This window comes from Pelmatolapia mariae, linkage group LG5 (genome assembly GCF_036321145.2).
Source record: "Pelmatolapia mariae isolate MD_Pm_ZW linkage group LG5, Pm_UMD_F_2, whole genome shotgun sequence".
In the NCBI taxonomy this organism is placed as follows: Eukaryota; Metazoa; Chordata; class Actinopteri; order Cichliformes; family Cichlidae; genus Pelmatolapia; species Pelmatolapia mariae.
Window position 1 is genome coordinate 7,652,349 of NC_086231.1, and position 25,343 is coordinate 7,677,691.

The window sequence follows — 25,343 nt, forward strand, 5'->3', positions numbered from 1 at the left end:
AGCGTATATCACCCATGTCTCCACTTGGCATCACAAAATTCTGTGTCATACGCTTTAAAATAAAATGTCTGGATGTTAATCAGCATGGATATGTTTTGACTTGCTCTCTGTGACTTTGTCTATTCTCAGGAACCAGTCCAATGTGCGACGTATGCATACAGCTCTCCGGCTGAATGAGGTCATTGTTAAAAAGTCTTCAGAGGCCAAGCTAGTCCTCCTCAACATGCCAGGGCCACCCAGGAACCGGACAGGTGATGAAAACTGTATCCTTTACCCAAACAGTAGGTTTACTGAACGGGGTGTCTAATATATGGGTGACAGAGGTGTTTCCAAACACAACTAATCAGCTTTGACAGTTTGGAGTTACTTGCATTTGGATGTCGGCTAACTGGTGAGAAAGAGATTAGAATATATAACATATATATGAGTTTGCATATGAGCTTATATACATTCACCAGTTACTTTGTTATGTACACTTGTTTAGCTGCTTGTTAATGCAAATATATAATCAGCCAGTCACAAGGCAGCAGCTCACTTCATTAAGCCATGTAGACATGGTCAAGACAGCCTGCTAATGTTCATACTGAACAATGGGGATGAAAAGTGATTTAAGTGATTTTAAATGTAGCATGGTTGTTGGTGCCAATTAGGCTGGTCTATTGCTGGTCTATTGCCAAATAGGCTAGTCTGAGTATTTCAGACACTGCCGATCTTCTGGGACTTTCCATCTTTAGGGTTTACAGACAATGGCCTGGAAAACAGAAAACATCTCTGGGCCAAAATACCTTGTTGACGTCAGAGGTCAGAAGAGAATGGTTAGATGGGCAGAAGACCACACCAGATGCCACTGCTGTTAGCTAAGAACAGAAAACTGAGGCTAGGCTCACTGAAATTGGACAACAGAAGATTGTAAAATGTTGGCTGGTCTGATGAGTCTGGATATGTGCTGCATGCGGCATTCAGCTGATAGGGCCACAATTTGGCCACTTCAGGCTGGGGATGGTGGTTTAATGGTGTGGAGGATATTTTCCTGGTACACTTTTGGCCTCTTAGTATCAAATGAACACCACTTAAATGTCAGTATTGTTGCTCACCATGTGTGTCCCTTTATGACCAAAGTGCACTCATCTTCAAGCTGGATAACACACCATGTCACAAAGTTCAAATATCCCAAACTGGGTTCTCGAACATGTCAGTGAGTTCTCTGTACCCAGATGGCCTCCAGAGTTACCAGATATCAATCCAATAAAGAACATTTAGTATGTGGTCGAACAACTGTGTGATGCTATCATGTCAGTACAGCTCTCTGAGAAATGTCTCCAGGAGCCTTGTTGAATCTATGCACAAAGAATTAAGGCAGCTCTGAAGGCAAAAAGGGGTTCCTACCTACTAGTAAGGTGTAAGTAATAAAGTGGCCAGTGAGTGTATAAGAATACTGTGTCATGGATGTGTAAGACAGTGTTTTATACATCTTTAAAGGTTTAGTTTCAAATTATAATTAAGTCTTCAAATGTTTAAATATAAATTTATAAAAAGCTTCTGAAATAAAATTCTGATTGTGTTAAACTTTTTTTATCGATCCACACACAATCATATTGAGTTTGGGCCTCCAGCCTCTGTTTAACTTTGTGAAAGATTTGAATTTTGTGTTAAAGCAATCAACAGAGGGTTTGGGTCAGTAAGTTAATTGTCTTGATTTCAGGAACAGTAATAATTTGTTATCAGAAACATTCTGTTTAATGGGTCTCTAAAGATCTAATTAGGATTTCAAAGCACAAACCATTATTGCAGAAATCAGAGAACTTTTAAACAATTTTTTTCAGGCTTTAGTTTTATGTTTTATTCTAGTTTTATGTTTTTGTTTTTGTTTTGTTTTTTACAGTATATGAACCTAATTATGAAATATTTTTCTGGCAGTGTCCTTGCTTTGTGTACAACAATTTAAGCCATGAAGTCCAAGGAAACTGCTCGTAGACCTTTGTCATAAAATTCAGGAAATGGGTATAAAAGCTTTGGGTATTTTCAGTAGCACTGTAAATTCAAAAATAGGAAAATGGAAGAAGCCAGAAATCATTCCACCTAGATCTGATCATTCAGCCAAGCTTAGTACCAGACACAAAGGGTCCAGGAGATAACAAAAAGCCCAGCAGTCACTCTAACAGAGCTTCAGAAGTCCTTTCTACAGATGGAAGAACCTGCCAGAAAGACCACAATGTCATGAGCACTTCATCATTTGGACCTTTTGGGTTCGAGCAGCTAGACAGAAGCCAGTCTGACAACCTACTTGAAGTTTGTCAAACTGCATTTAAAGCCCTCTGACAGCATTAGGAAAAAGCTCCTCTGACAAGTCAAAAAGCGAACTCTTTGAATAGCACCAAAATCTTTTTAGAAGCAAGACGACAGTCATCCTTTGGACAGTTTTTTTCAAAGCCCATCTCAATGAATATATGGAGCAAACCATGATATAACACGAGTACGGTGCTTTAGTGGCTGCAGAACAAATCTGTGACTTCTCTTCACAAAACAGACAGACAGCTGCTTACAGATGCTTTCCATTTAGTCCGTCAGAACCTAAAAAAATGCCAGGAAGAAAGTGATAAACGTTCCAAGTGTAGATGCCCGAGGCCTGTAAAACTGTACCTCCGAAAAACCTGGTTTCAGGTTTTCGAGGTTTCATTTTCTCATTATAGGTCATTGAGTGTAAAGTGAGCATCACAGAGCAAAAGGGGAACATTGTGAAGTGAGTGTATGAGCTGTTTCCTTAATCGTTCTCTCCCAGATATGGAGTTTCTTGAGGTCCTCACTGAGGGCCTGAACCGAGTCCTCCTAGTCCGTGGAGGTGGTCGCGAGGTCATCACTATCTACTCCTGAAAGAGCAAACCCCCTCCCCTCATTATCACCCCTCTCTCAGCCCTGCTCCTGTGTCACCTGTACCCAAACCCTCTCATCAATGCTGCACCATTATTATATCATTCTTACAGTTTATTTCTATGACATAGTCCTCTCACACCCAACCAAATAACCCAGCTCAGCTTCAGCACCTCTCCGCCAGCTCAAACCCCAGCAAACCAACAAGCAGTATTAAACACTAAGCTACTCTCACTCCAGGCAAAAAAACCTGCTATAAATAGTATAGGCTCTAGACTGAATTAGATGCTATCAACATTTGTTCTTGAAGATGTTTTTTGCTTTGCAAGATTGCAGTCTGCTACAGAAACTCACACTGAGTCGCAGTGACTCGGTCAGGAGGAGGTGGTGATGGGGTCTGCATGGGTTGTTAGCTGAGGTGTGAGCACACATGCATGTATGTGTCTCTTTGTTTTAATCTAGGTAGATTTTATTTATTTTTTTCCCCTGTTCAAACACAAATGTGGCATAGACACGGCTTCTCCACGGAGAGATCGAGAGCCAGCTGAAATGAGATCAATGTAGGATTGTCTATTCGGTTCCCTCGTGGTTCCCCACAGCGTTCCAGCCTGCTGTCTACGATGTGAATAACCGTTCAAGGCAAAAGACACTTCTACCCACAGTCAGTGTCACCTGCTGGAGGATGTATGTATGAGTAATTCACAATGGCATTTGAAAAAAGTGAAATGGCATGTGGATCAGACTTGCAGTATTATCTTTAAATTGATGCTCCACTTGTTCTGTTGATTCCATCACCTACACTCCTTTCAGCTCATTTCTTAGTGGCTGTTCATCCCTGTGGCCACTGTTAGTGCCAAAAAATACAAGGCTAGCTTAGTTTGTTGAGATTGACCCACAATAAAACTGTGAATAGCAGAAGCCTGGTGTGACAGCGGAGTGGGGAGACATGACAAAGCCCCCTCTGAGGAGATTATCAGCGCCAGCACCCCTCGACCTCTCGTGTGGATCACTGTAAATAATGTACAAGCTCTGACGCGTTGTTCAGTATGAGTGTAGTATTTTTGTGACATACTAAAAAGATTATAATGGAAAGGAAAAACGGAGACAGCTCAAAACAGCTGCTTTAAAAAAAGGGTTATTTATTTATTTATTTATTGGATTTATTTATTGAATGGCATAGGCTCCTTTCACTATGATAAGCGTCATTGTAACCTCGACAAAGCACTGCACCTGCACTGTCCACCACTGTGCGACGAGTGAAATTTTGATGATTTCATCAAGTTCATTAAGAAAAAAAAATACTAAATGTTATTTTTTCATGTAGAGAACAAATACGTATTTACGTTTATAGACTGAATTTACACATATTGATGAAATAGCTGTATATCATCTTGGCATTCATAGCTCTGCCACTGTTTTGCCAAACTTCAATACATTAAATGTGCCATATCGAAGTTTTTTCAGAGAAGTGGTAAACAAAATTCTGACAATTCAAGTTAGAGAGAACAAAGTGTCATTAAAAAAAAAAGATAAAAGGAGGCGTCTACGGGAAACTAGCATGGTGATGACACTGTAGTTGGAATGTCACCCTATAGATAATTAAAGAATACATGTTCAGCCCTCCATAAAACGTCCAGCTGTTGTCGATATCTGCTCTCGCCGAGTTGAGTTTTTGAACATCTATTGGTTATTTGTTTATAGGGTCTAGCCTAAATAAATAGAGAGGACAATGGCTTCTGTAGCTACTCACTTTGTCCACAAGAATGAACTCTATGCAGTAGACTACTCTCCAGTGAGATTTTCTATCCTATTTGATTGGTTGTGAACAAATCATATTTACGTTTGAAGAAGAGTGCATTTTTGAAGGAATGTGCAATGGTTGAAATCTGGACTCACGTGATCACGTTATTTATTTTTTTACACATATATTTTGTATATGTAGATTTCGTAAGTCTTATAAAATCCAAAATCATCTCACTCTGACCAAGGACAGCTGTCACTTTACTTTGATTGCTCCTGTTTCTTTTCTTAAAGAAACTGTTTTTGGTCATTTGCACTTCTAGTAGAAATATACAGTAAATATAAATAAACATATATATATATATAAAAATATATATATACAGTATATACGATATAGGGAAGCAAAACAAATTAGTTTCTAGAACTATTTACAAACAGTATTAAATGTTTTTAGTGTTGCTTGAATGTCGGACCATATGTTGTGAATGCTGCTAGTATCTATAGATTTATTTGTACTGTAAATAGAGATGAGATAAAAGTTAAAGATATAGTAAAAAGGGTATAGACATACATATCAGCGGTGGTAGCGGTGGTTATCTAACAAGACACGGCTGTACCTGTACACATTTGGCCCGTGATCTCTCGACAGGGTTAGCTTTCTGTTTTATTAGAAAACTATACTGAATACCTTGATGCAATATTATAACTGAGGGCAAAACCGTCACCCTTTATTGTCTTTTCTAAAACGTGCTCTCGAAATTACTATCTTTAATCCCCTGAGTAAAGCGAACCAGTTTTCGGGGAACACGTTTTCTGTTTAGCGCTTTTTAAAGAAACCGAGTGGAATTGCCAAAACATTAAAACATGAATATTTGTTTTGAGACTTTTAAACGCACCTACCTGTGACACCTGAAGACAAGTAGCCCACTCCTAGTTTCAAATATTTCTCTGTGCCAAGTGATGAAGAATTTATTTATTATGCTTGTCACAAAAAAGGGGGGAGGGGGTTGTTTGACACTCACACCTGTTTTTGAAGAACATGGTTATTTTGGGATTGTCTCTACAACATTGCCTGCATCAACTGAGCCTTTTAAATTTATTCAAAAGAAAAGATATCTGATGTTTATTGGAGAAGTTTATTGGAAATAAATTTATTTATGGAATTATAAATGTTTTATAATTGCTGTTTGCATGGTACCATGTGGCAATATTTGTTTTAGTGATTTTATATCGTGATGACTTACATGTTTTAAGGTGCAGAGTCAGAGTGGTGGAGAAAGGTGTCAAACGTTCTCAATGAGTTTCCGATTTTGAGAACTCAGGAGTGTTGCCGCATAGTCGGCAGCATGGTTTAACATTGAAAATAAGTTTTTTTGCAAAAAACTCAAACAAAAAACAAAAACATAATAGGAAAAAGTATGAGTTCACTATATTGTTAATCGTTATATTTCAATCTCGCTCAAGTAGTCTTATGTAATGTGATAGAAGATTTTGAGTTTGCAAATAGACGAGCCTTGGGAATAGTCATTTCACATTTTTGTAAATATGAATATCACAAATCAAGGACACTGTAATCTGCTAGTGTTGTCTTTTGTTGTACACTGTTCTATCACTGTGGGCAAAGTCTTAGAGTTTTGTAAGATTATGTGCAATATTGTTCTCATATTGGTATTTTTTTCCCATTTTGTCACAATTTCAGTTTATATAAATAACTGGAGATGTCAGCAGTCTCTTACATTTTTAGAGTGTTTGTCACCAGGTCTTTTGGACCAGAAAAACCTAAAGTGTTCAACCAAAATGTGGCAGAGGCAGCACAGCACTTTACACTGAGGGGCACTCTGTGATAGAGGGGTCGGATGGCAAAAGAGCCAGCCCGCTCTGTACAGACTCTGTCCCACAGTGATCCCTGGTGGCACAAGAGTGTATTTACAGCCAGCTCTGGCGGTCTGACAGCTCAGACTAAAAAGAATAAATAAATATCATGAAATCCCATCATCTCGCTGCGGTTCCCAGCTGCAACAGTTCATATTATTAATTTTGTTACATCTTATCATTTGAGCGTTTTTTTGGACATTTTTAGCATGCATCACTTTTTTCTTTCCTTTTTTTCCTTGCCAAACTTCTTTAAAAGAATAATAGTAACTGTTAAATTTCTAGTGCTTGTCACTCAATCTGTGAGGTGAGCCTTCCCAGAATTCCCCCTCAACCCCACTCCTCAGCCCTTCTGCCCCAGCTCCCTGGTCTCCTCCATCCCAACCACGAAAATCCACCCCAGCTCTGTATTTTAAATGTGACTGCAGTATAATTCTGAGAAATGATCAAAGAATATAAAACTCGCGCTTCCAAACCTGGTACAGGCTCTGCTTGGACAAGGTGCGATAGTCGACTTAAAAACCAGCACGTCCCTCTCCCCCCTGAACTGATCCGTGATTTAGATCAGATCTTTCACCTGCACAACTGTAGCATGAGGCAAACTTGCCAGTGATCATTACCCAGTCTCCATCCTAAAATGGATATTAAGGGCTCTGAAACACATCTGTTACCGGGTTGAGGAGGCTGTCGTGTTAAGACACCAACAGAGAAGTACAAAACTAATCCCAGATTATTGCAGACGGGGGCACACAGTCTGTAGCTGAAATAAGATCCTACCCCCTCAATATTATCTTCACAGAAGCATCAGATGTGCCTGATATGGAAGGTAATGCAACAGCTGCACTTACATTTCACACAGTCGATCTCTCTGGGAGTCAGATGAGAAAAACTCAAGCGGCTATTCATGCAGTGCAAGCAGAGCCCCACTCCGGTTATGTTGTGTAACTCAGTGCATGCATGCAACTACCCTGAACAAGGTGTATTGAAAATATATTGGGTGTTTGTGGTATAAAAGTATTTTGTTTATATCAGACACTTTTCTTTGTAGTAGTAGGATATTTTTCCTTAGCACTGGCCCATTGTATCCCAGGATGAATATTATTCTAGTATGAGATTCTATTTTTTATGGTAGATCTGTTGACATGGTCCTCTCATTGTGTCTAATAGCTGGAGATGAAGTGATTACCAAAGTATATTTCAGTTAACTACATAAATGAGTGTGAAAATGTGTGCTCCAGTGAATTAGATGAAGACACGTGCAAATTGTTTACCTTCTTATCAAAATTTGTAGCATGTCACTCCCATGAGAATATTGTTTCAACAAGGTAAAACAAAGAACACTGGACGTGCCAAGGTATTATAGGAGACGCCTGCTAACATTTATTTTTAAATGTTTGAAAAAGCAGTAAGTCTGCTGCCTGTCCAAAACTGGCGATGTACCTCTTTTCAGTCACCAGTTTTGGTTTTATTCAGTGTATTGATAGAAGTATTTCCAACTACCAAAACTGATTTGCTATTTAGGCTTTCAAATGACCTTAAGAGGACAAGTTGTGCATTTTGGGAAGGGCACAGGTATTGGTTTATTGCATTTTGTGCAATAAACCAATTACGGCTTTATCAAAAGGTATATCCATCTACCAGCATCTCTGAAGCTCTGAAGCTCAAAACTAACAAGCATCTAGTTTGTGTGATCGCTACTTAGACCAAGGCTTAAAAACACATCATTTGTGAAAGGACTGTGTCTGGGCTTTAGTAAGTTGCTGGTCTTGACTAAGAAAGAGCAGAGTATGTAATCTGTCATTACAAACTTTGTTTTTTGTACAGTTTAAATAAGGTGTACACACAAGTACTGAGCTTTAACAAATGCCCAGTTTCATTTGAACGATTCAGTTATTGGAGATCTGAGTTTTTCTGCTACAGACTCTCTTATCACTCAACTTTTATTTAATGGATATTTCCCAAAATGCATTATTCCTTAATACTTGATGGCTTTAACAAAAAAAAAAAAAAAAAGTAACCAGTACCATAACCCTGTCACTATCCAGACTTGTTTTTAAATTCACTGGACTTGTGGGAAACACTTTGTATGAATGCTTGGAGAAAAAAAAATGCACTGGATGTAGAGGATGTATACAGCATACACACAAAGACACAGCTGTATCAAATTCAACAATATTGAAACATTGTTTCATTCTGAACCGTTCACTACTTTTCCTTGATACCGTACCTAGTCTTATGGTAAAGCCGTAGTGTGTTCCTTTCAGTTCTGTGGGAGTGTGTTTGTGTGTACATGTGCACTTGTACCTGCTGGGGGCGGGGGTGGTCATGGGCGAGGGTGGGAGGGGGCTACGTGTAAATAAAATACAGTTAGTGTGGAGGTGTTTATTTTTTTGTGTCAGTGCAAGTTAAATATTCTAAAACAAAAAAAAGACATGTATTATTCTCTATTGTGGTTCATGGTACATTTAAAAGAAAAAATAAAGAGGAAAAAGTAGTTTTATCTTACATTTCAAATGCTTATCTCTATGGCTTCTGGCGATACCCGTTCCATTTTATAGATTTGTCAGCACAAAATGCAATAAACCAATACCATTTTATTACAGGAATTGTGTCCGAGTTTTTAATTGTCTTGTTCATGAAAAAAACAAAACAAAACAATGTTACAAATTAAAAGACTGTAAAACTATAAGACAATAGTTGGAAAAGAACTGAGAATTCCATCTGTAAGCAAAATGTACTTCATAACATTAACTCATAACGAGACTGAATAATTATTTTCTGGCAAACAGCTGCAAAAAAAGTCTTCACATTTTATGAACACAATGAAGGAAAAGAGATTAAAAGGTTTTACAAAAAACATCCCTACAGTCTACTGATACTAAGCAAGAAAACTCACTGCACAGGAAAGTTTGTGGCATCGGAGGGGAAAAAAAAAAAAAAAAAAAAAAAAAAAAAAATCAGGGTTCTACAGCTTTTCAGTAGTGTCGGGGGTACATAGACACAGGTGGGGCCTGACCCATGCTGGGTGCTGGTCTTGGGGCTTGCTGCTGAGAGGCCCCACTACTCACCAGATGGTTGAGAGAGGGTCCACTCTGAATGAGTGTGTCCAGAGCTTTCTGGACACTCGGATTGTCAAAATTGATGCCTGAAGCAGAGGTGGGGGGTCTCTGAACACTGGTGGCAACTGGCATTCGGCCTGGAGGGTTTGCGTACCCCTGAGATGCAGGTGCAGGAGGACCTGGCATTGGTGGGCGGGATGGGTTTTGGGAAGGAGACTGGCCAAGAGATCCATATGAGTGTGACTGTGAGGGTGCAGAGGGGAGGCCAGTAGTGCCTGCTAACTGCCCGCTGCCACTGTTGAACAGACTGAGGATTTTAGCCTGCAGCTCCTGCTGGTGACTCGGATTAACCGAGGTGCTTGAACCCGCTGACAGACTGAGATGACCTGACTGTGGGGGTGTGTGAGTAGATGAAGGAGGGAGTGCTGCAGCTGAAGAGGGAACTTCATGATGTACTGCTGGAGGAGGCCCAACATGAACTGGAGCTGTATGGAGACATATCAGTTATTTGCTTCTCTATAGAAATCATTGTATTCAACAGAAACACCAATAACCATTTCTAGTCCACCAGTTCCTCTCATTTTTATGTGTATGTAAATGAAAAAAATTAAACCAAAGAGGTGGCATTACCTGCAAGGGGATCTGCTGTGCTTCGTACCAGCCGAGCTCTTTTGTCCTTCAGGTATGCAATCAGACTGTCCAACTCGTCTGGAGTCACAAATCTACCCAACAAAACAAGATTATTCTTTCAATACAGAGAAACTAAATATCATGTAGATTACTAGAACACACCATCACTAACTGATGAAATGTTGCATTCCCCAAAGCCATGTTATTTCATTGTAAAGTCTCCGTGTTTCAGGATACTAGTATAAAAGCATAAAGATTTAAACCAGCTACCTATTTTCAGCCAATAGTGTGATGTTAGTAAGTAAGGAGACGGGGTGGCTCTCTCGGTCAGGCTCTCTGAGTAACACATCATCTGCCATCTTCGCAGCCTTTCTGGCTATCTCCTCACGTTCTTTTTCACGGTTTTCGATTTTGTAGGTGTCATAGTTGTGGGCAACCAGCATCATGGCGTCCTGCATGGGCATGTTTCGATGCTCTGTAAGAATAAATGCAAGAAAACAAAATAAGATTCTGACACTTCTGAATTACCTGAAACGTTCCAAAAAACATGTTAACATCATCTTGAATTACCTTGAGGTGTGCCAAACAGGATATTGACAGTGCAGGACCGATGCACCTGGTGTTGTTGGGTTATGATGATGGCAAAAGGAGTACGAGCTCGGCCTACATCCTCCAGTGCTTGAGTTAGAGACACTTCTGTGTTGAGGAAGATCAAATCCACCACCATTCCCAAGTCACGGACCTTCCGCCCAACCGTCTCAGCATACTCCCTACAGTTGGTTTTAAAGCACAAGTACAGAAGCACACGCGGACGCGGACACACACACACACACACACAGACAGACACACACACACACACACAGACACACACACACACACACACGAGCAGTATGAAATGAAAACATTCTATGTACTTTGAATATTTAGAGAGATGTTTCTGGTCCATTATCAGTTCAGTTTTTCTTCCTATAAAGAACAGACTGTGGACATACTTTTGGGCTTTGTTGACAACAATTACAGAGCAGTCGACAGGACGGTCAGCATCATGACGTCGCTGGAGTTCTTCATAGTACTGCCGATACAGTTCATTACGTCGGCGTTCTTCTGGTCGTAGACGCTCCTCTACAGGTAATGAGAGGTGGGAGTGATTTCAAAATAACGTCAGTTTAAATTTGTATCCATTTGAATTTAATTATGCAGAAATCCTGGTACTTTATATTCTTAGTGCTTTCAATTGTAAACCCAATATTACCAAAAAAAAAAAAAAAAAAAGTGTCAAGATATTAGAGGAAAATCATGAGAATTAAACCCAAACATGAGAAAAGAAAAAAATCAATTAAAATTCAGAGTATTCAAACCAACCATTCCTAAACTATACCCTGTACACTGAAGACAACATACCTTCTGGCTCACGACGTCCATTCCAGGGATCTCCATAAGGATCCCTGTAGGCCTCGTCCTTCCTCCTGTAATAATCTTCTGCACCACTGCCACTACGGTAGTATCTGTCATACTCGCTTCTGCTGTATGGGAAAATTTCCAGGTTCAAACAAAAGCTTAACCACTAAAGACTCAGTGGATGGTTTGTCAGTCACCTGTAAGCAGAATCCCGTGGGTCACCTCTGATGTCCTTGTCTCTGCTCTCTGAGCTACGGTAACGGTAATCAGGGTCACGAGAGTGGCCACCTGGTCGAGGCTCCCGGGAGTCCCTCCCATCACGGCTGTCCCGAGGCTCACGTCCGTCACGCCCATAAACAGGTGAGCGAGACCGAGGTCGGGGCTCTTTGCTGTCCCCGTAGGTGCTGTACGGGGCCCTGAGAGAAATGTTATCCATTAGTGCAGGTTAAGAGTTGAAGCTGCCTTTGAAATATTAGAAAACAGGAATGCCTGTCCTTAGCGGATGAGGACAGGTCTATGGGCTGGTAGTGTAAAACTTGTAAAATAAATCTGTACTTATTCAAATGTTTAAAAAAAAAAACAAAACAAAAAAAAAAACAAAACAAAACATAAGAGCAAATAAACAAACAAAAAGTTTTTTCCCCTTTGTTTTCTTTCTTCTTCAGACCACTTGCACAAATTCAATCCGGTAAGTGATTCCGATAATTCTTAGCATCAAGTTTTCAAAAATGTTCTGTGATCTACAAACACACAACTACCAACCAAACATTTAATGTTTATTGACCACAAATCCAGCTCTGAATAAAACAAACTTTTTGAAGGTGGTTTTATTTTGCACATACAGCGCAATAGGCTCACAGGTTGTTCATTCTTCCGGAAGTTGAATTTCCATACTACAAATGAAGTTGCAAGAATGCCAGAGACCAAGTAAAGATGTTTCAAGTAAAATGATATAATATTCTGAAATAGCATGACAAACCAGTTTTACTTGAGTCAGATTAAAGTATTTTCCTAACCCCTTGTGATTTGACCGTTTCTCTCGTTAAAAAATAAATAAATTTATACATAAAATAAATAGTATGGTTAATCAAACATTTGCTTATTACCATGTAAAACGTAACTTTCATTAAGGCTCAACTCCGAAGCGGTTCACAAACAAAATAAGACAAAACTACCAAAACATGAAGCGCATTTAGCAATCCTTTGAATCGCCACACAATGATACCCTGCCTACTTTTCTATTCCCTCACATTTAAATTTTCCCTGGTCCACAAAAAATAAAATAACGCAGTGTTACACTTACTCTACTTACACTGAAGTGATATAAAATTCCAGCAGCTAAGTGTTGTACAGAATTAAAAAACAAACAAACAAAAAACTACTGCATATTCTGTCCAAGGTACAGTGAAACACTTTACTTACAATATGAAGCGATAGAAAGATGAGAAGTTTCCCTTAAGTGGATCAGATGAAATGCAAGACTTACAGCAAGTCAACATGGAGGAAGTCTAAAAGATAAACTTTCACACTGACCTTTAGTGGGCTCAGTAGTTACTTATCTTAACAATTCACAATAGGCAACTGAATCTAAATACGCAGAAACCCAGTGCCCAGTGGAGATGGACCATAACCTGCTGCCTCTGAAATAAGCTTCTCTGATGTGTAGGATGCTCTGTAGCATGTACTGAGTCATAATCTGTATGGTGATCACTGAGCTGAGCTGGTTAAAGGAATACATAAGCAACAAAGCTTAAACAAAAAATACAAGTCCATACCGGCAATTATGTTTTTTATTTTTGTATTATTATTATTATTACTATTATTATTATTATTATTATTATTATTATTACTATTATTATTATTATTAAATACAAAGGTACTCTATGGAGTTTTGACCACTAACAACCTGCAGCTGTGGTTTTGAGGATAGGTCAACATGGTTTGTATTTTGTGCAGACATCAGCTGATGCAACGGTTTTATGTTATACACTGCTACTATTCAGCTTTAGATCATCAGATACATACGCCTAATTAAAAATGTTGTAAAATATTAATGATAAAAATATTGTTGTGAGGCATAGACGTTCCTACTGGATATGAAACATGAGAAAGTGACACACGATAGTCCTATCGTCACGCAAAGAACACCAGTGCTGAAAAAGAGCCACAACGTGAAGAATGTTTGAGACAAAGACACTTAAATTACATCCATATGTCTCTATTCTTTATTTCAACACATCAGTAAACTTTTAACTTTGGTTGAAATACTGAATCCGCCATAAACAAATCCGTCTAATGGTGCAGTAGCATCCATAAAGCGAACTTCTTCACTGGTGGAAATTACAGGTGAGGATATAGTTAAATACTTTATTTTTTTAAACCAACAACTGTGGCGATGGTAGTTCTTCACACTCATTTCGCGTTACTTTACCTTCGTGGAGGGCTCTGCTGGGATTGAGGTTTAGCTTGCCGTCGCTCCACTGCCATATTTACATCTGAAAATAAATCAATCCAAACGTTGAACACAACAGTGACATGGAGATCTGCTAATGATGTTCACGCAAAAAATGGAAGTGGCTGCGTCACCGTCCAAATGAAACAGAGTGCCAGGATCCAAATTTTAAAATCCAAAAAGGACGGAAGTTCAAAATGCAGAAGATTCTGTCGCCCAATCTGTCAAATTGAGTTTGAGATGAACCCAAAATGATGGACGTCTTTTCTCCGGGTCAAAATTTGCAAGAAACTAGCAGAGCTTGAATGTATTAGATTTTCAAGTTCAAATTTGGGCTTCAGAAACTCCCCAGACCAAAAGGTGACACATGTGAATCCGCGTTGAAATATCGTACACAACAGCATTGCAACAGGCCTTGCCAGAATTTAAAAATGCATGTTTGCCTTTATTGTTGATTTGCAAGTTCAAAAAGGAAAAGAAGAAGAGGAGGAGAGAAAAAAAAAAAAAAAAAAAAAAAAAAAGGAAAAGCAAAGCACCGTGCGTTAGTGGTTGATCAGACTCTAAAAGTAGGGCTAATTTCAAATAAATAAATAAATAAATAAATGAATAATAAATAAAATATTTTATTCCTAAATTCAGACAAATAATTATGCCATTCAATTTTTTTTTTTTTTTTTTAAATTAGCACATAACCTGACCTTATTCTTTCATTAGCTTGTTTTTTTTTGGAACACAAATAACTCCTTCAGTCATACAATCACATCACTTGCAGTTAAGGCTTACCTATTTTATAACCTTTATATATTCGACCTTTTTGGGCCGCCTTTGCAGCTTCGGCTTCCTCAATGCGTTCAAATTGTACAAATCCGAACCCACGAAACATGGATACGCCTGGAAGAGGAATATTTTAAGTGCACAACCTTAGGACAATTCTGAAGAGCTATTTTTGATCAAACTACCCATTTAATCCCTTTTAAATATATAAATTAGAACATTCTTGTATTTCATGCGAACTTGTCTGTAGTTTTAACTAGTCAAAAATATTTCACATGACTTTTAGGGACAACCTCCCTAATGCATACTGTCGTCATGTCATTAAAACTTGTATTGTGTTTACTGACCGACTACCTTCCCGTATGGGCTGAACAGGTCTTCCAAATCCTTCTTTTCCATGTCGGAGGTCGGCAAATTCCCAACAAAAATCCTCCTCTCCAAATCTCTAGGATCATTACTGCTGCAGGAGCGCGAATAGCGCCCTGGTGATAGGCTGCGACTCCTTCGGCGAGACATGATTAGATCCCAAGTTCACCGGTTTGTATCTTCGTGCGTCTCAAATGCTTGAACAGGTTTGGTTTGTTCACTTAAGAGATCAAATTCCTTGGAAGGATAAAAGGTTTTAGTGGATCAAAAGTTCAAATCACAAAAGGTCAGACAGAGCATCAAAAAGAGTTCAATCTTCAAATCCAAATTAAACTGGAAATGTACCGATAAATCATAAACCACTCCAAAATATTTACATATATTCATAATTTTCTAATTTAATTAACCTGTTTTGCAACAGGTTAATACACAAAAGGAAAAAAAGTTGCACTGCAAGTGATATTTTTTTCCTTTTTAATAAATGTTGATTTTCTTCCCCCGCACCATGGTAGCTTGTGCTGAAATGAAAATGTTCTCATCTCCCCATAAAATGGATTTTGGATAAAATTTTGTTTGAAATAACCGTTTATTGGATAGATACGCTTAATGAAGAAGAAAACTAGAACGTGTAAAAACAAATACATTAAATCCGTTTAAATGGCACAAGTTATGCCAGAATTTGTCTGAGGCGTGCTGAATGAATTAAGGTTTCTTCTTGTAAAATGTGCAATGACCCTTTTCATCTTCACTGCGTGCAGACTTTATTATTAGTGCAAAATAAACGAGTTTTCCGCAAAGAAATGGCAGCAGAAGAAAATGAGACCACACTAGAAAAGCAGGACTAATCGGTGAGGAAAATTCCACAAATAATGTAGGAGAAAATAAGCCGCAATTCCCACGATGGTGTAAAGAGAAAAACTTAAAATCACTGACTATACCACCTATTGTTTCCCTCTTTAAAATGTTTTTTTTTTAAAATTTATTTTATAATAATGTTCAATAACACACTTCTCTTGATACAAAACACAAAGTTCTCGACATCGTACCCCAGCGAAATCCGAAACTGTCCTTGGTGATTGTATAGCGAGAGAGAAAAATGACAGACACCGGTGTCTGATGTTCAGGATTCAGAGTGAGATATACTCTAGTTATAGTTGACGAGTGAAATATTTTAGAAGGTTCATGGTGCAAATTTAAAGTCACACCATCCGAGAAAAATAAGCCCCATTGGGTCTCACAACAGTCCTTTGTGAAATAAATGCAGTCCTCTTCTCTTGAAATAACGCCGTCTTGAAGAAAATCAGATTAGCTGAAATGAAATCACGTTCCTGTGGTCACTCTGAAAATGCCAAAACCTAAAACGGCGCAATTTTCTTAAAAGTCCTTAGGAGAAATGTGCGTTTTATGTGCCTTAGATAACGCAATATTAAATTATTTCAGGACAATAGAACCGCAAGAGGTTTTTCGGTCTCAAGATACATACAGCAGAAAGACCAGAGAGTTTCGTTGCATTTATGCTTGAAGGAATTTGCATAAACCTTTCAGGAAGCAGCTCCTTACATACCTTAACTTGAACCTGGATGGCCTGGATTCAGCATCCACTGAATTTAGAAACTAGTGTGTCTGGAAAAAAAAAAAGATACAAACACTACAATAAGCTTATGAAAGTAATCAATTGAAATGCTCTAAAATATAGTCTCAAACTGCCTTTCGGAAAGTTATTGAATAAATTGATTCACAATAACAACTCTCCACACCAGCCACTTTATTAGTTACACCTTGGTTACACCACAGAACCAGGTTAAATCCATTTTTGCCTCAATTTCCCATGGCAGAAATTCAAGTTGCTGGAAACATTCCTCCTAGATTTTGGTTCACATTGACATGATAACATCACTGTGTTGCTGTAGATTTGTCAGCTGCAGATCCTCAATGCAAACCTCATCATTCACCACATTCCAAAGGTGCCCTATTGGACTGAGATCTGGTAATTGTGGAGGCCGAGAGCACAGTGTCAACAACAACATTGTCATGTTCATGAAACTAGTTTGAGATGTTCTCAGGTAGGTCCGGGTGGCTAAACAATGTTCAGACGATATCAAAGAACATTTGCCAAGAAAATATCCTGCCAAAAATATCACACCAGCCTGAACCACTGATACATGTCAGGCCATTTTCATACTTTTATATGTTAGTTACAGCAAATTCAGAACACCAGACTAATCAAACCAGGCAATGTTTTACTAATCTATTTCCTGACCAATATTAGCGACCCTGTGTAAACTGTAGTCTCAGTTTCCAGTTCTTAGCTGACGGGCATGGCACTTGGTGTGGTCTTCTGTTGCTGTAGCCCATCTGCACCAAGGTTTGAGATTTTGTGCGATCAAAGACGCCCTTTTGCTTACGTTGGTTGTAACAAATAGTTACTTGACTTAATATTGCCTTCAGTTCAAGCCGGTTTGGCCACTGTCCTATGATTACCAACAAGTCATTGTAAGTATTAAAAATAAGCTGCTTCTAGGAACAAACGCATAATTTTTAAGAAACCTCAAAAAAGTCAATTAGCTGTAAGTACTTCACGTGCCTTGATTTAACTGGAAAAAATAAATGAACAAAATTTGAAGCATGTTTGTAAATGAGACATTATAATCTCAATTGGATCATCTGTATAAATGAAGGTTAAACAAAATAACTGAATGACCAGCAAAGCAAAGTAGCACATTCAAATGCCAGTCAAGTGTATCACCTCTCACCAAACGCCTTTTTAGCAGCACAAATTCGACCGCGGCTCGTAATGTTACTTTCGATTCGGACTCTTCGCCAAAGCTTTCCGGCCACCTCATAAATAACGCTTTACACGATGCAACACTAGCTATGTAATCCAAAAATAGACTCGTTACACTGCTCATAAAACTAAGTCGGTTAACATTGAAAGCAATGCTCTCACACACCGCCATTCCGAGAGACGTTATTAATTGCGTGGTTACGGAGTAGCTACATGGAGCTAGGTTAATGTCGGCGGTTAGCTTCTTAACGCTACCTTAACCAGGGACGTTAAAACCAAACAGATAGGTTCACAGTTACGCCTGCAAATGCTTTACGATCCACGGTTCGCTGCAAGCAATGCTATAGCAAGAACGACAGGGCGACAATGTACTTACCTTCAAAGTCTATTTCGTCTCAATTTTCAGCCACCCAGCGTCACGGACAACCACTATCCGCTCACAATGCTGCGCTTCTTCTTCACTTTATTTACGGCAACTGGCCCTGACATCTTCTTCTACCCCTTGTGTGGATGTAACTATCATTTCATTTAGCCTATATATCGCCACCTATTGGCTAAAAATAAAATACGTGCAGTATGCCCTTCGAATCAATAAAACGAATTAGACCTTTAGAGCCTGAACCATTAAAAATAATTACCAGAAAAATATACGTTTTTTTAAACGGAGTATTTTTCAACCCTCTAACAAATTATATAAAGGAAATTAAATAATAATTTGCATATATGTACATGTAATTTGTATTGTATTTTCTAAACCAGTCTCTCTCTTTTTTTTGCAATGTTTTGTTTAATTAATAAAAATAATCAGTTCACGCTATTTTGACTCAGTATAGCTTAGCTGCTTCAAATGACTGGAAGGTAGCAAGGTTGCCAGGTTGAGATGATGTCCCGTCGGTTTGTACGTAAAAATAAACAAAGCATTATAATTCCTGAATTTTGGCATTTTATAATATGTAATGTACTTCATGTTAATTTCCAAAATGTATGAGGATATGCTAAGATTATAATTATCGTCTAAATCTACACATTCGTGCTCACGGCAGCGTGAACGTTGTTGTTTTACCGGCTCGCGCAGACGGTTTCCGGGACTGGGCGGTCGTTGTGTTGGGAGGAGTCAGTCCCACATACCTGGCAACATCCACCGTCGCTTTGTTAACGCTTCATTGAGCCAAGATGGCAGATTTCGAAGAGCTCAGCGATGAAGAGAAGGTATTGCTATATTAATAATCCTCACAATAACAACGGTTTACCCCTAACCTTTGTCGTGAACAATTGCAGACCTCGGAGGGATCTTTAAAGTCGCGTATGAATTTACCAATAGGGCTATGGTAGGTGTTTGTTGGGTGCTAGCTAAACCTAGGCAGGGCTGTGTTTGACAGCTCGGAGCTGAAGCTGTTATGTTCTTATACATAGAGTAACTTAACTAAATTACTCGTTTTAAATAGCAGCCATATTCAGCGTACGGCTAACGTCGATTGCTGATTTTGTTCTTAACTTTGCAGTGGTTGGCAACTGTTAAATCGAAGGAAGTCCAGCTACTTCCTGCATTTACACCAAGGATAATGACAGAGCATCGATAGCAAAACACCACCCACACCCTATTCACTTTCACGTTTAGCTTCCTCAACCGGTTTTGATAGTGTCGGACGTTAAAGCTTGACCCACACAAATGAGTTTGTGGGTATTTTATGCACTGAAGACCTGATACTTATTTTTGGTTTAGAAACGCATAAGGAGGGTAGGTCTTCTGTCTCCCTGCAGTGTTACTGAGCCTTGCAGTGACTGGTGTTGCTGTCTGTATCATGCTGCAACATGTTGTAAAATAGCGCATTCCATTCCTGAAGCTGATATCTGGCCAGGAGCTTAACTATTTAAGTATTGTTTCAGTGAATCTTTCAAAATAAGATTAATAGGTTGGTGTGATATCTACACTAAAATAATACATTTTAACTTTTCTGAAGAGTCTGCGTAAATAGTGTGTTCATTTGCGTTTGAAATACACGATGGAGAAGCTGAGTCTGAGCCTGAGAGTGTGCTGTATGCTCTGAGTGCCACAATGCCTGCACCACTCTTAAACTGGGTTATTCATTGTAATGTCCTTCTGCCCTTTCAGCAGGACAGCCCAATTGTAGGTCAGTGCCAGCTGCAGCCTGAAGGCTTTAATAATCCTGTCTGCCTGACAGATAGCATCACTGGCAAAATCATACTACAATGTGATAGTGACGTCATAGGTTTAGTAAAGGGATACAGTGAAGGTGGCAAATTTGTGATTTTAAAAAAGGGAACTTGTAACCTCTATAGAGAACAACTTAACTTCAGATTTTACAATGAGCTGCCTGGTATAAATGTACAACTTGCGGTCCTCATTGAGTATTACTTTATGAGAGCATAGTATCTGCGTCAGTCACTTCTTTCTAGGGCTTTGACACCACATGCTTGCATATACATACTGGGTGGCTGCTAAGAAAAGCCCTTGGGTGACATGTACTGCCATCTAAGGAGTGGCTGAAATAGAGCTAACCAGCCTCTGGCCAAGAAAGTTTGCCCAGTACTCTCTGCTTCACTCTAGTGGTTATTTGCAGGTTTTAATCTGTTCATATAAATCGCCTACTATATCTGTATCTTTATAAAAATGGATACTGTAGCAAGACTAAATAACACCAAAGTTTCTTAGAGATGAAGTGCAGATTCCCATTGATGATGTGGTACTCTTTCTTATTTTTTTTTTTTTTATGACAACACGTCTTATTTATTTCCAGGTCCGTATCGCAGCTAATTTTGTGATGCATGCTCCTCCAGGAGAGTTCAATGAAGTTTTCAACGGTAAACCCCGGTTACACCTTGTGTACTAACTGCAACCCATGTGCAAAGAAAAATGTGTTTATGGTTGTCTTCCACTACTTGTTGTTCTCAGATGTGCGACTCCTGCTCAACAATGATAATCTCCTCAGAGAGGGTGCAGCTCAGTAAGTTTCCTTCTTTAGCTTCTTTCTTTTCCTTTTCTTTTTTTTTTTTTTTTTAAAGGGAACCAATTATTACTCTACTCTCCTCCATTATTTGGAACATGGACAATGTTCCAAATTAATGAGATGACATGCTTATGCAGTCCAAAGCTGAATCTCAGGCTTCAGACTGTAGTAACTGCTGAATTTCAGACATTTTTTGCTACTCGTGGTTCTCCATGATGTCATTAAGATCTGCTATTCTTTACATGGTCAAAAAGGGCCAAGTATCAGATCATGTAGCACTACTCTAGAGTCTAAGAATAACAACAATGTTACAGATATGGATGCAGCTTATGATTATATTGTCTTTTGTTATAGTGCCTTTGCCCAGTACAACATGGATCAGTTCACCCGTGCCAAAATTGATGGATATGAAGAGCCGGCAAGTTTTGGCCTTTTTCTTTTTTTTCTTTAAGCATTCAAATAATTTGCTATTATTATTGAATCTACAATTTAATTTATCTTAGGATGCTTGAATGAACTCCCATGGTAACAGCAGGTTTCTCTGTCTGGTCCCCTGCAGGTTCTGATAACAGAGCATGGAGACCTGGGTAATGGCCGTTTCTTTGACCCCCACAACAAGATCTCCTTCAAGTTTGACCACCTGAGGAAGGAGGCCAGCGATCCTCAGCCCCATCAGGGCGAGGCGGCCCTCAGCTCATGGAGAGATGCTTGTGACTCTGCTATTAGGGCATATGTCAAGGAGCACTACCCCAGTGGAGTCTCCACCGTAAGATCGCTCCCTCTCTCATTGCACTATGGCTGTCATGTTGAGTTTAAGCATAATAAATCACCCACTCCTGGTTATTTGTTTCAGGTTTATGGGAAAACAATTGATGGCCAGAAGACCATTATCGCTTGTATCGAGGGCCATCAATATGAGCCTAAAAACTTCTGGTAAGTTGAGAAAGGATAATGATCTCTTTCTAAATGTCCTTATCAGATTTTCCCAAAGAATTATGTTGATGTAGTGTATCCGAAATGATGCATTTGGGATCGTCTTTCAAGCATAGCCTTCTGTGTTTTCCTTCCCCAGGAACGGTCGCTGCCGATCTGAGTGGAAGTTCAGTGTCTCACAGCCTACAGCACAGGTTGCCGGAGTCTTGAAAATACAGGTATGTTAAGTTTTTATTTGCTGGAATTTAAGAATAGTCTTGATATTAGTTTAGTTTCAATGTTGTACTTCCTCTCCTTACCACAGGTACATTATTATGAGGATGGAAATGTACAGCTGGTCAGCCATAAAGATGTACAGAAATCACTGACTGTGTCTGTAAGTGTTGCTCTATGTCTGTGGGCTAAAGTTTAAGAACATGTTCATTTTATTTGGATCTGTTTAACTCATGTACATTTATTTTTGGTAGAACGAGAGCCAGACTGCAAAGGAGTTAGTAAAAATTATTGAAGATGCAGAAAATGAGTACCAGGTATGTGGGAATTGCCTCAATTTGAGAGAAAAAAAAAAAAGCCACAGAAGAGCTGTGGCAAGTTGTATAAAATGTACTTCCTCGACAAGCTGTGCACATATGTACATAGAACAATAGGTGATCTTTATAAGGGGAAGACTGATTGCAACACACTTTTTTAAAAAAAAATTTATTTCCTAGTTGGTAAATGAAGCTACTAATAGCATTATTTTTGTAAGCACTCTTAGCTGCAAGATTTTTAGGTATGTACACCATAGTGTTATTAAATAAGTGACAAAAGGTGTCCTGTTAAATAGTCGGAAATCAGAATCATTAATTAAATAATTACATCTATTTCCAGGTGTTGAGTAAACATTGTAAAATGAAAGCTTACACGTGTGTTTATTATTAACTGGAACTGACAGCTATTTCCACAGACTGTATAAGGATATATACATAACGTCACTGTTTAGGCAACTGTTTTCCATCTTTTAAAAAAAACTTCAAAAGGCACCAGCAGCGCAAACAAACTGTAAGTAGTGGAGATGACGTCTAGCAGACAGCAACGGGCTGTAGCTGTCTCTGTCAGCACACCGGTTAGCCAAAGCATTCAAGCTCTGTAACTTTAAGCCATAAGTGTTTAATTTATTGATTGAGATATAGAAAGAAGTTCACCCACAACACAGTTGTTATGACATGCGAGAGTCTCTGTAGAGACCAGAACCTTTTCTAACTATAAACGTGCTTTTCAATTCAGGTTCATATATATATGTATATCACAATAACAGTCACCTCAAGGTGATTTATACTGCAAGGCAAAACTCACAATCGGGTAATCCCCTAGGAGCAAAGCACTTTGCAACAGTGGGAAGGAAAAACTCCTTTTTCACAGGAGGAAACCTATAGGGAGACAGGGGAGAACACACATGCACACTTTTTAATGCTGCTAATTTTAACATTTCAGGTGGCCATCAGTGAGAACTATCAGACCATGTCAGACACCACATTCAAAGCCTTACGTCGACAACTCCCAGTCACCCGGACCAAGATTGACTGGAACAAGATCCTGAGCTACAAGATTGGCAAGGAGATGCAGAATGCTTAGAGGAGAGGGTCCGCTGTGGTTACAACAAACTGATTGGGATTGGGAAACTGGTAGCTACGCAGACATGTGTGATGCAACCCAATGTACTGTATGTCCTTCCAGAGAATTACAGTTTTTGTTCAGCACTAAGAGGGGATGCCTTTATTTTAAAATGACATTGAGTGGTCTAACTGTTGCTCATTTGTAAACTTTTTTTTTTTTTTTAAACTAATAATGCCTTTAGTGACACTGTGAAAGTTTGGCTGGTCTCTGCCATTCAAATTCTCACAAATACGATGTACACAGAGTGGCTCTGGTCCCTCAGTGTTTCAAACAGACACATGACCTCCAAAAAGCTCCTTGATTTTCATGTAGCAACTTACACTTTCTATATAGCTAGAGTCCTCTAAGAGCTTCCTTACCTCTATAGTTTTCTTTTTCTTTTTTTAAACAGAGGGAAACTATTATATGCAATTTGAAATGTTACCCAACTGGAGAATATAGCATTCCTTTGGTTGTAGCCAGCAGGAATACTAAAGTACATCTTTTCTTGTCCCATTCCTAGACACGGTCTTTTACCTGTCAAAGTTTAGCTCTTCTATTTCTCTCAGGTACTGAGAGATGACTTGAGTGATATTACTTTCCCCTGGCATGATAAAGTATTGGTGTCCTCCTGCCAGCTGTTTGCCTTTAGCTCCTGCTATATTTTTTTATACAAACTGTAAGTACATTTATTATTCATGAAATAAAAACATTGCACAAAACATTTAAGCACTTTGGATCATTATTGTTGATTGAATGACAATTTGGTATTAGGCTAAATGTCAAAGATTTGTATTTATTTTATTTTTTTTTAAATCAGTGAAATTATTTGCTTTTGCCATTACACATGCATCCATTTTCTTCCAGTTATCCAGTTCAGGGTGGGGCATCTGGATCCTATCACAGCTGTCACATGGTGCAAGGCGGGGTATACAGGGCTAACACATGGAGACAAATGACCATTCACACTCACATCCACACATATGGTTAAATTAGAATTACCTGTTAACCTAACCCCATGCTTATCTTTGGATTATAGAAGAAGCAGCAGTATCTGGAGAGAACTAACAAAGACACAGAAAGACCCCAAACTGGATTTAAACACAGCCTTCTTGCTGTGAGACAACAGTGTTAATCACCACACCACCGTGCCTCCTCTATCACATATCATTTTTGATATTTTGAACATTCTCTTATACCTGTGTGCTGCAGGGATTTCTAAAATACTGGCTACAGATCAGCTGGCTGAATAGATCAAGTTTGTCTGTGCTCTCATCAAAGTATACAAATACAGATGTGTCATATACACTGATATGGCATAGATCATTATTTTTCTTTTTTTTTCTTTTTTTTTTTTTACACGCACATTGAGCTTTGGCATACATGCAACATCTATTGTGAGCAGTTTATGAAGATTATATACCTTTTTTAAAAAGCTGAAATAAGCGGTCTAAACAAACAGCCAATAGTTACTGTAGTGCTCCTATTAGATTTGTGCACTCATATTGATCGTAGAATGGGTTTATTAGGATTAAAGTATGAGTGTGTTTATGTTTACTTGGTTTAGTCAGATTGTATTTGCCTGTAATTGTGACATAAATTAAGACTAGACCAGACAGCAGTGCTGAGACCTTTATGTTACTCATATCTAAGCAAACATACGAAATATTCTCGACCCTTTGTGTAAAACGCGCACATGTAACAGTTAAATAGTTTATCATTTGCTGTATTTTTCTCGCTGTTTTTATTATTATTATTTTTTATCAAACAGTGCCAGTTAAGTGTGAGAAAATGCAGATGATACCTTCATGCCTTTTCAAATGTTTAAGCTTTTTGTCTTTAGCTGCGTCACCTCATTATTT

At 38.7% G+C, this 25,343-nt stretch overlaps 3 protein-coding genes across 7 annotated transcripts in view; 2 read left to right on the plus strand and 1 right to left on the minus strand.

Moving 5' to 3' along the window:
* The window catches only part of slc12a5a (solute carrier family 12 member 5a), a 175,575-nt gene extending 169,165 nt beyond the window's left edge, over positions 1–6,410 (plus strand). For all 3 annotated transcript variants that reach the window (XM_063473492.1, XM_063473491.1, XM_063473494.1), the window contains exons 25-26: positions 130–263; positions 2,780–6,410. In XM_063473492.1, the coding sequence (XP_063329562.1) occupies positions 130–263; positions 2,780–2,871 (226 nt within the window). In that variant the 3' untranslated portion in view covers positions 2,872–6,410. The remainder of the gene's footprint in view (positions 1–129; positions 264–2,779) is intronic.
* Positions 6,411–9,054: 2,644 nt separating this feature from the next.
* Positions 9,055–18,447, minus strand: ncoa5 (nuclear receptor coactivator 5). 3 transcript variants are annotated; one of them, XM_063473496.1, is made up of 12 exons: positions 18,321–18,447; positions 16,724–16,782; positions 15,141–15,396; positions 14,803–14,910; positions 13,999–14,062; positions 11,765–11,983; positions 11,571–11,689; positions 11,162–11,291; positions 10,740–10,939; positions 10,440–10,644; positions 10,170–10,261; positions 9,055–10,024 (listed from the first exon to the last, which is right to left on the minus strand). In XM_063473496.1, exons 3-12 carry the CDS (start codon positions 15,307–15,309, stop codon positions 9,456–9,458), a joined length of 1,875 nt encoding a protein of 624 aa, XP_063329566.1. In that variant the 5' UTR covers positions 15,310–15,396; positions 16,724–16,782; positions 18,321–18,447; the 3' UTR covers positions 9,055–9,455. The 3 variants fall into 3 exon arrangements, with proteins under 3 accessions (XP_063329566.1, XP_063329565.1, XP_063329567.1); XM_063473495.1 differs by having other exon boundaries at positions 11,571–11,692; positions 18,321–18,446; XM_063473497.1 differs by lacking the exons at positions 14,803–14,910; positions 15,141–15,396 and having other exon boundaries at positions 11,571–11,692; positions 18,321–18,446.
* Positions 18,448–19,056: 609 nt separating this feature from the next.
* Positions 19,057–24,205, plus strand: capza1a (capping actin protein of muscle Z-line subunit alpha 1a). The gene is made up of 10 exons (XM_063472839.1): positions 19,057–19,153; positions 20,704–20,767; positions 20,859–20,910; positions 21,268–21,331; positions 21,473–21,679; positions 21,767–21,846; positions 21,986–22,064; positions 22,151–22,222; positions 22,314–22,376; positions 23,320–24,205. Exons 1-10 carry the CDS (start codon positions 19,118–19,120, stop codon positions 23,458–23,460), a joined length of 858 nt encoding a protein of 285 aa, XP_063328909.1. The 5' UTR covers positions 19,057–19,117; the 3' UTR covers positions 23,461–24,205.
* Positions 24,206–25,343: the final 1,138 nt, after the last annotated feature.